Source organism: Mesoplodon densirostris, chromosome 12 (assembly GCF_025265405.1).
Source record: "Mesoplodon densirostris isolate mMesDen1 chromosome 12, mMesDen1 primary haplotype, whole genome shotgun sequence".
In the NCBI taxonomy this organism is placed as follows: domain Eukaryota; kingdom Metazoa; phylum Chordata; class Mammalia; order Artiodactyla; family Ziphiidae; genus Mesoplodon; species Mesoplodon densirostris.
The window spans coordinates 86,100,833-86,117,964 of NC_082672.1; the positions used below are offsets into that span (position 1 = coordinate 86,100,833).

The following is a 17,132-nucleotide window of genomic DNA, read 5'->3' on the forward strand; positions in this document are numbered from 1 at the left end:
ACACACATCCCCAATACATATTTTAAAAAATGAATAAAAATCATTTTTTGGTACTATCTTTTTCTCAACATTATTCTTCATAATATTAATCCATGTATTTATGGTCAATATTTAAAATGTAAAGACAAAAACAAATTTTAAAAATTAAAATAGCTCATTCATGGCTATACATATGTAATTTTTAATTTTCAAATTATTAAGAACCCTGTATTTTTAATATTAACTTAAGCTTTTTAGTCTGAATGAACTTTTATTTGACTAGGAAATAATTAAAAGGTAAAGTCAAAACAATATTGTAATAAAATCCCTTATCCAAAAATGTCTATATCTGGATTCTCAGTAATTGAACATACACTCTTATTAAGGAAAAACAAAACAAAACTTGACATTCTCAATTCTAATATGCCCATTACTTTTCAGGATCAGAGCTGCTTTCAAGCTCTTAAAGATATTCAACACATAAAAAGTATGACCAAATGGCAACGTGTGATGAATATTAATAATACTAACATAGCTAACACACACTGGCTGCACAGTAAATGCCAGGCCTTGTGGTAATTGTTGTTTTACATGAGAAAGCTGAGTTACTGATTTTAATATCCGTAAGAGGTATGTTCTATTATTATTCCCATTAATAAAGAAATGATGGCACAAAAAGATAAAACAACCCTCCCAAGGTCACACACATTTAGTGGATGGCAGAGATGAGACAAACCAAGGCAATCGAACTCCAGAGCCACAATCATACAGCCTGTCCCCTACCTCCCCTCCAAAGTACCTACTGCCTCAAATATATGTACACATCAGTGGGCAAGCAAGCTATAAATTAGACATTTTGAATAGTTTTCAACATATGCATTAAAGTGAGCCAGAAAGAAATGTTTTATAAGTCGACTTTTCATGTTGAAAAAAAACATGTTTTAAAAGTTGACCTTCTAGACCTAAACAGAGAAAAAAAACTTGGATATCTTTTTAAGGGCCTTTTAAAAGTGAGCTTAGATCAATATATTCATTCCAACTACTCGATTTACCTGTGAGACCTAGAAATGCCAGTCCTTCCTCTAGGATGTAATTAAGAAGTCCTAATGAAAATAAGATCCACCTAATGTTTGGCACCAAAACGATCTGATTTGGCCAGGCTCTTCACTTTATCCCTAGGTCCCAAACACCTGACTGGTTCTAAAACAGTTTTTCAGATCTCCCACATCTGTTTTCTCACAATTTTTTCAGACTTGATAGGCTAGTTGCTTCTGCTTCCTACTATGGTTCTGAGCTCTAATGTAATATAGTTCTTATTTTTAGGTCTATTCTAGCATATAAACAAAATCATAAATTTTTAAAAACCCTATTCACTGTTTAATCACTCTATAAGGCCTATTACTAAAATCCAGCCCCTAAAATTCTTAAAATTTCTAAACTTACAATTTATAAATCTGTTACCATTATTACAAAGTGCAGGTTAAATTATATCTACACTTTTAAAAACAAGTTTACATTTTCTGAGCATTTTTTTAAACTGTAACCGCTTTTCCACATAGAAAAAATATATGGAATACTTACTCTGTGCCAAGTATGCTCAAAATTTATTTATCCTCACAAGCAAATAAGGTTAAGTATTTTCCTCATTTCACAGGTAAAGAAAACTGAGGCCCAAAGGTTAAGGTCACACATTTAGAAAGTAGGAGAAACAGTAATCAAACCGAGGTCTTCAGATTCCGAGTTTAGTGTTATTTCTATAACACTATAGTTTCCTTCTCTAAACTTTAGTTTCCCCCTCACTGTCAAACAGGCTCTATGATTACAAACTTAAATAAAACCCATGTAACCATTTTTCAAGTCAAATCTTCTAAGCTAGGTAACAATTCTTAGAAGGACTCTTACAAGCTTATGACTTATTTGTACTTAGAGTATAATAAAATTAATATAGAATCTTACTAAGTCTCAAAATTAATCTTGGTGGTCTATTTACTCTTAATAACTATGAATAAACATGCTCGAAAGACTGTGTCTTATATTCAGAATTCGGTCAACCACCTAAGCATTCATTTAGATAATAATTCAGTTAGAATTATCAATGCAATTATCAATACATATTTGTCAAATAAATAAAATGCAATATTGCTCTTCCAAATTTTATTCATTACAATCTGACTATATTTGTTTTAAAAAAAAAACCCAAAACTCTATCCAGAATTAAGGTTTCCACTAACCACAAAGTAAGGATGCTCTATAAAAAATAACTTCAAACACAACAGAATGACAAAGTTTAACTTTTTAAAATAACATTTTGAAGTTTTGTTTTTAAATCAAATCAAATTTGCTAAGCAAAATCTGTGCAATAAGAAATCTTCTTTAAAACATTATTTACTTAGTAAAGTATAATTTAAAACTTAAACCTATGATTCTGTTGAAAAAGTTATTGTCCATTAATTTTAAGATTAAAAATTCTTAAACTGTTTATTCTTAAAATGCCAATGTAAATAATCTTGAGAACAATCAGTTTCATTTTTAGTAATGTTTCAGTTTCAAACACCATACTCAAAATAACTAACGTCACACATATAACGGCAGTGTAAAGTTGTTTCAGAAAATGCATATTTCTCCAAGTTGACTAGAATTTAGTACTTCCACACCCCAAAACTAAACCAGAATCAAGTGACACAAGTAAAGGTAAGTATTTCTTGCATTTATACTATAACCTCTGCCAAGACAGGCTATGTGCCTGTTCTTTATCCAGACAGAGTCCAAATGGGTCATGCCACTGTGACCACAGCCATCTGGAGCCCAGAATAAACGGATTCCTTATGTGCTTCCTTTGCAGCAGGCTGCTATCACCCATGTTGCCATGAATAACTTAAGCCTTATACTACAAATCTCACTCCTCTTACAATTTAAATGAGTTTTAACTAAAGCAGAAACTGCATTACACCAATGTTGCTACCCCAATTTTCCTAATATCAAAACCTTCTCATCCAACCATCCTTTTTATTATCTGTGATCCCTGAGCTTAAATAAGGCCGCTTTTGTGTATGTGCGTATACGTGTGTACGTGCATGTGAGGCAAATAACTAAAGGTGGACCGGCTTCACGTCTGATGTCTCCCTCCTCCGTAGTGACCAAAGGTTCTCAAACTTTTGTATTTCACTGCTCAATACCACAATTTTTTATTTTTAGTACCCTGAATTCTCTAATGCCATAATGGAAAAAAAATTGTCATTTTCCCTAACCTGTTATAAAATGCTTACCCTCCTCTATATTCCATATACTCAACAACGTATTTATTAATTCCAAAATAATTTGTTTTCACAAATTACTCATGTCAACAACAGAGGTTCTCACAAACAAGAAAGAAACTTTTAAACACATTTAAAACTTCCAGAATTTTCAATTTGGTTCCTATTATATAATAGTCTTTATCACTTTTAAGGATAATTACAAAAGCAACTTAAATATTCTAAACAAATTTGCTGTTAAAATCTTTTCCTCTAATACACTCATTTTAATGCTTGACTTTCTTTCCTGAAAGTACATTAAAATATGAAATTATTCTAAATGTATATACTTAGTACTCTGTTAACTAATGGCCACTTTGCTTAGTACTAGGGATATTTTTCTATGAATTCTAAAACTTATATGTGGAAACTTCTAGTAAGAATTAAATTCACCTACCTGGTATTACTTGTCCAAAATAAGTTGTGTAAAATACAATTTTATTTGCTATAATTCTGTAGTGACATGATAGATAAGCACAAAATTGAGGAAAAGGAAGAATGGCTGCAAGAGGTGACAAAAGTTTCTAGACAAAAGAAACAAAAAACTTGTCTATCTGACAAAGAAATTCTGTATGGACTAAAAGACTGACATTCATAGGATTTATTTAACCAAATACTTAAGAATAAATTCAAAACGGTCCTTTTAAAACTCTGCTTAAAACAGAAATACCTTTAAGCCACATTACAAAACAAAGTATCTCCTCCTATTTCCAAAAAGAATACAAACTATTGTGATGATTTTAAATTACAAAAATCTCTGTACAGAAGGAACCAGATGCAACAGCCAAGCTCCCTTCACATATTCCTAAGTGCCATCTGATCATTACCAAAAGAAAGAGCTTCATATATCCTCTCATCAATTCTGCATATTTCAACCGCCCAAACATTTCTTAATGTTAACTGTTCCACAAATACAGTCATAGCTAGAATCACTATACAGACCAACAAAATTTTTCTAGAAATCTACCCACAATGCTTTAAAAATGATTTATTTTTGATATTTACTATACTTTTTTCTTTGTATCTTAGGCTTAATTATTTTGTTCTTGAATCTACAAAGTAACTATACTACTAGTACCTTCTAAAGTTTTAAGCAGCCAGTTTTATATGGCAACTACTATATTCAGAAAGTTATGCATACTTGTTTCTGAAATAAAAATGTTTTTTCTTAAATTTTTATACAATGTTAGAAAGCTATAGTTGGAACAACCTTTATTACTACTACTACTAAAGTTCTGATAATAGCAAACACAAACCCTTACATAGTATTTGATTTGTACCAGTCAGTTTTTACTCTCATAATCTTACAAAGTAGGAGCTATTACTAACCCATTGTACAGATTGGGAAACAGACTCCAACAGTACTTTTCTGCCTCATAACAATCATAAAACACCACTGTGCAGTTTGGGAGGGGATAATCCAACTCCCCCTTTATATTCATGCCACTTTACAATTATTCAGGAATATTAAGAATTTAACAGGTATTTATTTTAAAATTTTTGTAAATGCCTCAAACTCTTTAAAATAATGGTATAAGTATCAACAGAATAATTGCATATATAAGAAAGGATGAAGATTTGCCTACTTCAGCCCTTCAATGTGTGCCATTCCCTTCACGCCTAACATTTTTTCTTCATTATAATGATTATGAGACGTGAAAACCATGTTATGGAGACTACCAAGCAAAGCTTACTACTTCACTGATACTCTACTAAAAAAGGAAATGATAAGTCTACTACACATTTAATTCATTATATGCCACCCCCCTCCAAAATTGATACTGGTTAAATTTTGACAGTACTATGTTATCTTTAATACAGAATGAGAATCCCTGATTCAAAAACATTTAATGTTATCTTTTTTTTTCTAAAACTGGTCTCCTAGGTCTTATACCTTAACTTTCACATTAATCAGCATACTCTAAATAAACACACACTTAAGAAAATCTTACTTATGATTCCTATTCATCTCTGAATTTAAGACCACCAATAATTTATGAAAACCAGTACTTAAACCATGGTGAAAACATATTAATTATAAAGAGATAGTCTACAAAGTGGTTGTGTCTCAAAAATCTTCATCTTTTCAAGGAGAAATCATTCTACAAACTAAGAACAGCACTACAAGAAGCATTTATACAATTTCCTAAAATCCATGATTTGTCTAAGTCTACTTTTTCTGTATTTTAGATAATGAAACTCCAAAATGAAAAAGTTGAGCTCTTAGAAACAATGCATTGCGACTTCTAGTCAAAAATCAGATTTCAATTCGCTTATCTGACAAGAATGAGATAACAGGGGCCCAGAGAAATTCCTGACTTGCCAGAGGTTAACCTGCGGGCTAACTGTAGGCAGGGCTAAGATCACAACCAGCAGTCTCCTGATTCCCAATCCTTTCCCTTGAATACAAAGATTTCTAATGAAGTGGAATCATTTTTTAAAAAGCAAATACCACTACAAAAAATAATAATTATTATATCATAACAGGTTAGCAAAACAAGAACACAGTTTTGGAAAATAATGCCTCGTAGGCAAGAAATGTAATCAGAGTCCCAAATCTGGCAAAAAACGCTTATAAATTCCACCTCAAGATCTCATAAATATGCAACTTAAATTATGTCGCCACTACTTAAGGTGACAACTAGAGAGCGAAACTTAATAAACCAACTAATTTCACTATTCAAACTAAGAAATAAATGACAAAGCTTTCTCTTTGTCCAAAAATTAGTTGTTTTCTTATTCTGTAAAGTTGCCTCCTTACGCTTGACTCCTTTTAAAAAAATAAGAATTCTAATGAAAGCTTAAAAAATGCCCTTTTACTTTAAAAGCAAACTCATACTTTTTAAAAATAGAAAATCTGATTAAACATATACCACTGAGCCAAAAAAATTTTTTAAACCCTTTAACTTCCTATCAAATTCCATCCACTTTTAAAATGTTTTAAGTCTTAAGATAGACAGTAATAACCACAATCCTGTTTAACAATACCTTTACCAATGACACTTAAAAAAATAATAATACGTTTATTTCAACTCTGTAAACTTTTAAACTGCTCTTGAAACTCCACTTTCTGCTTGCTCAAAACTCAACCACTGTGATTTTATCTGCAGCCTGACTGCAGATGCTGATCTATGCCTGTTTTTAAGCTCACAAATACAAATATTATACCCCATCCTAAATAGCTGTAATTTGAGGTTCTCTAGAAATTTCAATTTGACATACGAATTCTCCCATTTAAAATGTTACCCAACTTATCGGCTAACGTAAGCAACAAAATTTCCAGGTAGAGGTAAACACTACTGAAACCACAAACAATAGTTATTACTTTGGCTTCACTTACCAAAATAATCTTCAAACCAACGTTATGTAAATTAAATTTGATAGGACACAAAATAAAACTTTTTTTCGGTCTTAGGAATAAATTAAGACAACAGAGAATGATGTACAAGAGACTATGCATGTACTCACCTAGCTCACCATAAAATTTCAAAATCCTACTATTAAACAAAAACATACTTAAATACCTAGTGTTCCAAAATATCTTTAGAGCTAACTAAATGTCAACCAAAAGTCAAACAAAATTAAACCAAATACCACACACTTAGATATACAGTTCGATGGGTATGAAAGTACCTCAAATGGTGCCTCGGATCCAGCTGATACAGAGTGAGTAATATGCTGAACGAACGAAATGAGAAAATGAGCCAGAGAACCCTGAAGTCTAATGAGAATTCTTAACTATCTCATGAGCGTGCCAACATGACTGCTCTGGTAAAAAGGTCTGAAAACACTCTAAGCGAGAAAAAACACTTCCATGCAAAATAGGTGGATTTTGATAAATAACACACTGATAAAGACACTGCTTATGGTATCCTAAATCAAGTCTGATAAAGAGACTAGGAATATAAACTCATTTTACTAATATTTGAGAGGTGAGAAACTCGCTCAAAAAAAGCTGAAAAACACTGGTAACCCTGTTTTTATTGGAAAATAAAAGGATATTCCTACAAAGACTAGACATTCTCATAATTTGGCCAGATACCACTGGCCGCTTCATTTAAAAAAGATAAAAATAGCGTTACCAATAGTTTCCACATTAAAAAGAACACAGCAAACTTCAGTGACTTGGGGTTTGTGGGGTTTTATAAAATGCAAAGATGAGTGTGGTTAAAAGAGAGGCACAGATGAGCTCTGTCTGTCCAGTTCTTAAAAATGGAATATTATAATCTTTATGATAATTCTTTAAATAACAAGAAATACATGGAAATCCACTTAAGATTTTGTCAAGTTCTACAAACCTAAAAATTAAACATTGCTGCTATTGAATCTTGGAGTTTGCTTCAAACTCCATTCATTTTAGCCAAGTACTGAATAAGACTAGTTGAAATCACTACGTACTTGAAAAACTAACAGTATGGAAATGAATGCGCTGTTAACTCTCTATTCAATTAACTAGACCTAAGTACGCTTGCTTATTTCAATAGCTGTGAGCACTTACCAACAACCTATACTAAATCCTAACACATTTAGACACAAAAGTTAGATGTTCTGTATGCAAATGAAACAGGAGCCATCAAAAATCATGTCATGCCTTCCTCAATCTCGCTGAAGGCGTTCAAAGCTAGCTGAAACTTCCTGATGCTTTCAGAAGCCCTCTTGAAGTAACATTATAACTATCTTAAAACATCAGCTGCAAACATGTCTCCGAAAAATCAATGCACTGCATAAATTTCAAAGGCTCGATGTGCCCCAGTGACTGCTTTAACACACACATCACACACATACGCATACAACCTAAATCAGAGGAGGAGGAGAAATTAACACGGAAAACAGAACTCCCGAATACAAATACCCCACTGTTCCATTTACAATACTCAAGGGGATCAGGACCACTTTCAGAAATCAATTTTCAGAAATGACTAAAATACTCAATTCGGAAACCCGCAAAATTAAGAGAGGTATTTTTCAAGCGACTAACAAAATACATCCCGCTGTAAAACTGAAAAACTTTTACTTGCCAATCGCCACTCCACAGTAAGTGTACGTGTAAAAAAATCAACTCTTCAGGGGCCTCCAATAGCAGCTTTTAAGTTAACGAGGGGCCTACGCGAAAATTAGCAAAATGAAAAAAAGCCTGTTAAACTTCTGGCTTTAGGGTGTTGCACGCTTTACACTTCTGCGAAAAAACCTTCCGTAGATGCAAGATGCGCCCGCTGGCCAACGACCATCAGCCGGCCGAACCCCTCCGACGAAAAAAAAAAAAAAAACCTAGCTCTGAAGGTGAAGGAAAGCCACAGAAACGGAAGAGGAAAAAAAATAACGTCTTGCCACGGCTCCGCGGCGGCTGAATAGGCGGCTTGTGAAATGCTAATGCCACTTCGGAGCAGTTAGTCACCAGCTATTGTGTGCGGCAGGAGAAAGCCGAGCCGAGCGCGCGTGCAGAGCAAGCAGGCGAGCGAGCGCGCCCTCCTTCCTCGCGCCGCCGCCGCCTCGCGCGCGCCCCCGCGCCCGCACGGACGCGCGCGCCGGCCCCTCCTCCTCCGGCCTTGCACTGCACAACACTCATGACGTATCTTTATTTCTAGCACATTAACAAAATATCACAAATAAATTGTCGGCAGCCCCTGCGGCCCCGGGGTGCGGGTCTCCCCGGCCACTTCCCCCCGCAACCCCCGCGCCGGCCTCCCAACCCTCCCCGTGGCCTTCGGAGCTTTCAGGTTCTGGGGCCAAGTTTTTGTCTCTGTAAAAAAATTGCGGGAAATTCAATTTTTATTCGACTCGGGGAAAAGTTTCTTTGCTCCGCGACGTGAATGTCTCACCAGATTCTGGTAGGTCCTGGGATGCTCCTTCCCGGTCCAGTCGGTGCGCCGGGGCAGCAGCTGCGGGGAGAGGACGCCCCGTGAGCCCGGCCCCCGGCCCCGGCCCGCCCGCGCCCCTCCCCCGCCCTCCCCGCGCCCCGCCGGGGACCCCGAGCCCCGCGCCCCGCGCCCCGGCGGCGGCGGCGGCGGCGCAGCGGCCCAGGGGCGGCCGCGCGGCGGCGGGACGCGGCGGGCCGCCGCCGCCCTTACCTCCTTCTCGGCCACCTCACGGATCAGCACCTGCAACAACAAAGCGGGGAGAGCTGAGCCCCGCGCCCCGGGCCGCGGCCCCGCCGCCGCCGCCGCCAACGCCGCCGCCGCCGCCGCCCTCCCCCAGGCCCGCGAGCGGTGAGCGCCGGCCCGGCCCGCGCCGCGCGCCGCCGTACCTGAGCCGCCTGCTGACAGGGTCCATCTTCCAGGAACCGGGCGATGAGGAAGTAGAGCTCTGCGCGGGAGAGAGGGACGGGGAGACACACAGGCTGAGCGGCCGGGCGGCGGGGGGCGGGGGACCGCGGGCGGAATCGCCCGGTGCCAGCGGCCCCGGCAGCCCCCCGACTTACCCGATCGCAGCTCCGAGAGGCCTTTCCTCTCACAAGACATGTTTATGGGTCACTTCGGGGCCGCCGGCGGGACACCCCGCCGCCGAGTGGAAGCGGGGATGGTGCCGCCGCCTGCCCTATAGCTGTCACTGTGTGTTCACGAGCCGAGCCTCGGCTCCACCATTCAAGCAACGGCGGCGGAGGCGGAGGAGGAGGAGGAGGAAACAACAACTCTCAGGCAGCGGCTACAGGCGCCGCCGCCGCCTCCGCTGCGGATCCCTCCGCCGCAGAAAGGAGTCCGCCGCCTTCGCGGCCCCGGGATCGGCCTGTCCTCGGCCCGCGCCCGCGCCCCCGCCCCCGCCCCCGGCGCAGAAAAAGGAGTGCCTTCGACCCCGCGGCCCCGGCGACCCCGCAGCCGGCGCGGCTCCCCGACCGAAGGTGCGATTTATTTATTTATTTCCAGTCGAAGATGTCGGAGCCGGAGCCGCCGGTTGGCTGGAAGGCGCTTTCTCTGTGGAGGCCGACCTCGGGAGGGAGGGGGCCGGGGACGGCTCCGCGGAGGGATCTGACGCACACGGAGCCGCAGCACAGGCTCTATTCAGCGGCGCTGGCTGGGGCTGAGATGGAAGTTAGTTTCTATGTAGCAGAAATAGGAAACAAATGAAGCAAAACTGCCCAAAGAGGGGAAATGCCCCGAGGATGGGTCTCACTCTCACGCGCGCGCACAGACACACACGCAGAGAGCACTCTCACGCTGGGCAAACTCGGGATCGCGCTACCCTACCCGAGTTGAATGATAGTGTTTGGTTTCTCTCTTGCCATGTGCATGTGTATAAATGCTGCGGATTGGCATCTGTGTAAGTCTTGTCCTGCGTTATTTCTGCAGCCTATGCAAAGTGTTGTGTAATTTATTGGAGTGCTGTATATTGCAATAGAGGTTCAGGGGCTTTTTGTTGAGCACTTGCGTTTGCAAGCCCGTTATTTGCTGAAGCCACCTCTTCGTGTCTTTTATTACTGCCATTGCCTTAAGCGTACATTTTAAAAATGTTTTTCATTGTTATATGGGCAAAGCGAACTCCTGATCTGTACTTCAGATACTCTTTTTCCTCGTTACAAAAAGGCTAGTAATGGCTAATTAGGGATTTGGGATTAAAGAACCTTAAAGCTTTTCTAAGTGTTTACAAGAAGGAATAATGTAAACCTGAGCGAAAGGAAAGAACGTTAATATTTATCTCTAACTGATCTAGAGGTAATATACTGACAGATCAATAACGTACCGAAGGATAACGAAAGAGTATAGTACGCTTTTAGCCAAGGTGATTGGTGATTAAATAATTTAAATTATCTGTGTATATTGCAGTTGACTTCGTCATTGCTAATTAATGGCTTCTAATTTGAGGTGTAAACCATTCCTGTTTACAGTTGATCACGGGAAGACTTCTTGGAGACTGAGGAAAAGAGAAAAAAATTAATCTTTCGTAAATTAGTATGTAATTACCGGTTTTATATGCTAAATCATACATCTGTCTTTTGCTGATGAGGATAAGGGCCTTGTTTTTTAAAAAACGAATGTGGGTGAAATTAATGGAAACAATGGAAAAAGCCATTTGTTGGGAAACAAGGACACCAAGTGATATTTATCTCCAGAGGATTTAAGCACTTTTCAAAAAGGCTTGAGAGTTGATTTTTTTTCTTTTAAGGATTGCATTTTAAAGGGAACTAGGATAGTCGTTCTTTTGTTAACATTTAACAAAAGAGTCTCCTTAAAAATTTTAGATAATAAACTGCATTTTATGGACCTGGTCTAGAAAGGTTATTTATGGGGAAAGGACCAACAAGCTGCATTGTGGTTTTCTAGATTGCTTCCTCAACCCTCGTACCCTCCTAGCTCCTTACATTCCTAGTGGGAAATACTTGCTGCAACTGCCTTGGGCTGCATTGCAAGACTGCACCGGTGTGATGCCTTGTACTGAAACAGCCAGAAATCACCGTACATGTGAGAAAGAGGAAAAAAACACCTAAACCTATTTGGAGTAATAGGATGTAAAAATTGCTTTTATAACAATCTTAACCAAATTTTTTTAAAAAGAGAAGTTACCATGACTTGTCCTATTGCAGTAGGGTTATCAGAGTCATTGTTATTTATTGAAATGGCAATCCTTCAAGTACTAAAAATATTTGCATTTTTAAAGACATTAGTTTCATTGTAACTATAATAGGTAAAGTAGCTTGCTTCTAGATGGTTAGGTTTGAAAAGATGGACATTTAATATGCCTTTTTGCAATTCTGTTTATTTCCGTGACACATGCTTTCTATTTTATCTTAACTTTTTAAAAAGTATCATATTCTTCAAATAATTGTGATTTTTTACATTACGATGTTCTTCAAATAAACAGATTTTTTAGGAACTAAACATTATAGTTAGAATTTTGTGATTTTTAAAATGTTTGCATTAGTCTGATTCTTACTAATAGATGTTTATCCTTGCTAAGGAAAAGAACCCAAATTATGACATGGAATATAAAATTACTCTGGGTAAAGTTTTCTATATATATCTTGTGAGTAGTATGTAAACATGGAAAGCTAGTATGAATATCTCATATATGCTTTTCATTTAGAAGCTTTTCCTAAGTATGCTACTAGTACTTAGCTCCTAAAAAATTTTTAAGGAAAAATTTCCTTCTAAATTTTCTGAATATGATGTTCCTGTCATTTTGACTAACCTTTCATAATGTTTATAGTTTCTTTTTCAAAGACCTACTTTGAAGATAGTTGTGAGCCTGCCTTTGAACTAATTTATAACTATCAGTCTGTTATAAGAAAATATAGGTTACCTGCTAAAAATTAAAACTTCTTTTCAGCCAAATAAATTATTTGTTTTTAACAATAGATGTTAATTTGAATTCTACTAAGTTCTTCAAATATGACAAATACTCCTTTATAACATTTAAATTTCTTTAAACATAAAACATTTCTGGAATCTGACATCATCAGTTAACTATAGGGTTTATTATGTCATGTATTGTGCATGTGTACACAAATGGTCAGCACATATCAAATAGGAAGAAAATCTTGCTTTGAAGTCCTAAATTTTAGTTCCCAGGGCAGTGGCATTCTCAGCTAACTTTTGCATATAAGGATAGTTCAAATTCCATCTATATCCCTTTCTATTTGTTTATTTTAACTTTTTCATGGACTTCAAAAATAAAATGTCAACTCAAAAAGATTTTCATACCTTTTTTTTATTAGAAGGCTAAAAAACTAGTAAAAGTTTAGAAAGCCAACAACTACTGTTTTTCTATAATACAGTCTCTAGGAGATTACAAACTTCGTGAAATGTAAAAGCTCCTGTGAAATTCATGGCTTCACTTGGCATCACATGAAACAAGATAAACATTTAACAGAAAGTCTGTCTTGATTGTGATAAGTTACTATTCTAATGAAATAATCAAATGCTGCCATTCAAGTTTTTTCTGGAACAAGATGGGATAGTTTATAAATAAAAAGATTCAACCACATTTATGAAATTTAGTTTGCTCCCACTAGTATGGTGAACTCAAAAAAACTTTACAATTACAACTTTTAAGATTATAAATTAAATCTTTTGTGTGTGTGATATTATGCTTTTTTTTTGAATAGCAAAAGCTTTGTCCTATAAAGTGTAGAAATGGAAAAGTAGAAAACACTCTTCTTCAAAAACCACCTTCTTTTTTAATCCTCATCTGCCCTAACAACAAAATACAATTGTCGAAAGAGTGTTGTTTTACACACCACATTCCTCCTTCTGGATTGCTCCCCAGTATTGGTTCTGTCCATGTTGGTCTGACTTTCTCCCTCTCTACACACATATTCTCCTTCCTTCACAAAGCTTGAATATATATCAGATTTGAACCATGTAAGTAGATATACTATTTGGCTGCTACAGAAAGAATAGAGAGAACCAACTTTAGTAAGCCAACTCATTATTTAACAGTTTGTATTGTCTCCCTTATATCTCACTGAGAAACCTTTTTACTGAAGATAGAGCACCATTCCTTTTAATCTGTAACAAAGATTAGCTGGTTATCAACAATCATATAATCCCTTACTTATTTAAATGTTATTAGTAATTTACCACTCAACTTTTTTTCCTCCAAATTAAATTATTCTAGTAGCTTAATTTTTAAATGTCTTAGTTTGCATGATAAGGAGAAATACATATCTTCACTGAAAAAAAAACATGTATACACACACACACACACACACACACACACATCACTTCATGAGTTCACAGTACAGCTACAAAGATTAAAGGAGAAAAACAATTTTAGAACACATTCCCCCAAGATTTGGAGCAACACAGTGGATGAAGTAGAAAGAGCTGTTCCGGATGGCAGGAAACTTAAAGGAGAAGTCTGTAGGCATGTTCTATTATATGATGATGTCTGATGGATTGAGAGTGGGCTTTTATCGAACAGGGAACAGTGGGAGAAGTGAAGGTAGACTCAGGAGAAGGGATGCAGAGACTTGAAAAGTTGCTAGTGATGGTGTATTAAATAAAGCATATATGATCAATGTGATTCTAAGATGGAATTTGAGGACAGAAAGTGTAGCCACTTGCATTCATATGTACCTGAATTCATAAACTTTGAGAACCCCCAAGAAGAAAAATTATTTTATTCATGGAAAGGGAGAGGTTTGTCTGACGAGTAAGTGAGGAACTTCTACATAATCAGAATCAGGGACACCAAAGCAGACACTGTTGGTGAAGAAAGAGAATGGTTGTTTAAAAGAATAAGATCTGACCACCAGAGTGCCCACAAGGCTGCCTTGAGACTCAAATATGAGAATAAGACGTACAAAAAGTAAGATCCAACTCAAAATTGAGAATGAAGCCAATTTAGATTTAAGCTGACTTTGTAATCAAAAATGGTGTTTCCATTTTCTAAATTCCTATAGAAAGGCATGTCTCATTCTACCACCTTATTTGTAAACTGCCTTCATTTATATATATATATATATATATATGTATATATGTATATATACACACATACTTGGCAGAGATCCCCTTGACTCATGCATCTGTTGCTTTATTTCCTTCAATGGATATATTCATACCTATTTGTTGAAATGGTGATTAACTAACTAGCCCAAAGAATGAGTTCTGTTACACATTTATAAAATTTAAAATAATATTGATACCAAGTAGATCTTTCAAATGAGATGTGTGTGTTAAAAATTTAAGAGAAAAAAGAGAACCTTTGAATATGATTTTGAGATTACACCTACAAATTCCATTGCATTCAAAGTTTTCATGCTTACATTTGAACACGTACAATAAAGGTGCATATTAAGTGGTTATAGTGGATTTTCTTCATGCTTATCCAAACTTTCAACTGACAGTGATTTATAGAAAAACGAATATAGCCTTTAAATGGAATGTCCTGGTAAGAATATATGTATTATTTCCTCTCAACAGTTATTAGAAGTATTGTCACTGAATATCATTAAGAAACATCTTCCTTAAGAATACTGAGTAAGTGGTATCATATGAGAACAAAGAAATATGTTGCCTTTTTGTCTTGCCATCCTCACCTCTCTGGTTTGCACATGTTACACTTTATACTTGTTTTGTCATTCATTGTTTTGGGGTTTGGGGTAAGTGTATGTATAAGAGTTTCACCTTTCCCTGCTTCCTCACCTTTTCAGTTTTTTCAGTGTCTCTATAAAATTTTCCTTCTCTTCCATCATTGAAACTTTCGTTCTAATGGTAAACCAAATATAGGAATTAAGATATATAATTAATTTGGATATATCCTAAAAGCTCTAAAAATATGAAGATGAATCTATTCTTCGTTTCTTATAGTTGAAACTGTTGCACACTAAAATCTTCCACCTCTCTTATTTTCAGCCTCCTGGTTATTTTACAAAAGACTAGAGAAACAATTTACATACCTGGTGTGAAAAGGAGGGAAGAAAAAGCCTTCCTTTACTTTTTCATAAGGAAAGAAACGAAGTGCCAAGCAATAAGCATTTCCTGTTTGTGAAGTATACATACAATTTTGTGTTACAAAATTTTTCCTATTTCAATATTTTTTGCCAAAGTCAAGGTAAGTGTGGCCTCTTTAGACATTAGATTTTCTGAGTTAGAGGAATTACTAATTTTTTTACAAGTTATTTTTGAAGTAATTAATGCATCTTTCCAACTCTAGTTTGTGAAGTTTCCAGTCTAAATAGTGACTGAAGAGGACTGCCATTGACTCAAAGCACTCTCTGGTCAGTACTGCATAACTTCACCTCTTTGAAATATTTAGGATGGAAATTCACTTCATTTTCAGAGCCAGATCCCATCATGCCCATAAAAATGTTCAAAAAAGAAATCCGTGATGAACACACAATGGCAAATTTCCTTGGCACAACGGTAAGATATTTTTCCCTAATGCCTGTGAATATTGCATTCTTTTATTAGGATAATAATTACAAAGGTCATTTCCCCTTTCAATCAGCCAGTTTCTCATGTGGCCTCTTCTTTTTCTTTTTATTACTAAGAGAATATTTTAATAGAAATTTATTTTTTTAAATATGAAAAAGAAATAGGAACTTCAGTCACAAGTTCCACTGACCTGTACTACTTCTGTGAAGCCATCTTTCTGTTTCCTGGGCAAAAATTTTTGAGTTGACACAAGGACCCAAAGTCTACCTTTAATATCTCTCCCTTGTCTCCATGTGCCATTTCTACTGCTATAGTACCCTCATTGCAGCATTCTGTGCATCAGCTGAAGAATCATCATTTAAACACTGGCTTACAGCTTGACCCTCATTGTGTACTTTTAGTCCAACACATGGAGATGCCCTGTTCACTAGAGGCTGACGGTAGAGAGAAGAGCTAATCTGAAGCAGCTGAGACCCCCTCTGATGGCTACACCTGGAAAGCAGAGGTTTCTGTGATAGTCTGGCCAATCTCCAGATATTATCAGTTATTAAAACCTGACTTTATTTAGCAGCAATAACAATTTATTGAATGGACAACAAGAGATATGAATCAATGGCTATACATACCATTCAAATTTTAACTACAAGGAATTTACATTCCTGAAATAAAAACAAAGAGCAATTATAGACTGTTTTTGTGTTTTAACCTAATTGCTTTTAGTATAAAGGATTCATATTTGATAAATACTAGCAGGATTAAATTCCAGTATTATTTTTAGTAATACAAAGTGACATAAAATTTTGTGAAATAATCAAGTGTGATATAATGTGAAAGCATTTTTGGAAACACCTTTTGAAATGAGTGTATGATTTCCATATTTTTAAAAAATTTAACTAATTTCTGACAGATTAGTTTCAGTTCTACAGTATAAACTATGAAGAGATCTGAGTCAAGAAGATCTCTAGTCAAAATTAGATTGAAAATTTACAAACGTAGGGTCAAGAATTGCATTGATGCCAAAAGTTTTTATAGTGCTCCAGGTTTTCCTTTT

The 17,132-nt window shown here is 36.7% G+C and overlaps 1 protein-coding gene and 1 long non-coding RNA gene across 5 annotated transcripts in view; one reads left to right on the top strand and one right to left on the bottom strand.

Moving 5' to 3' along the window:
* PHIP (pleckstrin homology domain interacting protein) overlaps positions 1-9,973 on the bottom strand; it is a 125,553-nt gene extending 115,580 nt beyond the window's left edge. For all 3 annotated transcript variants that reach the window (XM_060115399.1, XM_060115400.1, XM_060115397.1), the window contains exons 1-4: positions 9,691-9,973; positions 9,517-9,575; positions 9,341-9,370; positions 9,092-9,151 (exon numbers count right to left, since the gene is read on the bottom strand). In XM_060115399.1, the coding sequence (XP_059971382.1) occupies positions 9,092-9,151; positions 9,341-9,370; positions 9,517-9,575; positions 9,691-9,730 (189 nt within the window). In that variant the 5' untranslated portion in view covers positions 9,731-9,973. The remainder of the gene's footprint in view (positions 1-9,091; positions 9,152-9,340; positions 9,371-9,516; positions 9,576-9,690) is intronic.
* A 55-nt stretch (positions 9,974-10,028) lies between these two features.
* LOC132500389 (uncharacterized) lies at positions 10,029-16,694 on the top strand. Of its 2 annotated transcripts, none has more exons than XR_009534026.1 (4): positions 10,029-10,107; positions 15,560-15,758; positions 15,861-16,069; positions 16,483-16,694. It is a non-coding gene; the product is annotated as an uncharacterized LOC132500389 (long non-coding RNA). The 2 variants fall into 2 exon arrangements; XR_009534027.1 differs by having other exon boundaries at positions 15,861-15,924.
* Positions 16,695-17,132: the final 438 nt, after the last annotated feature.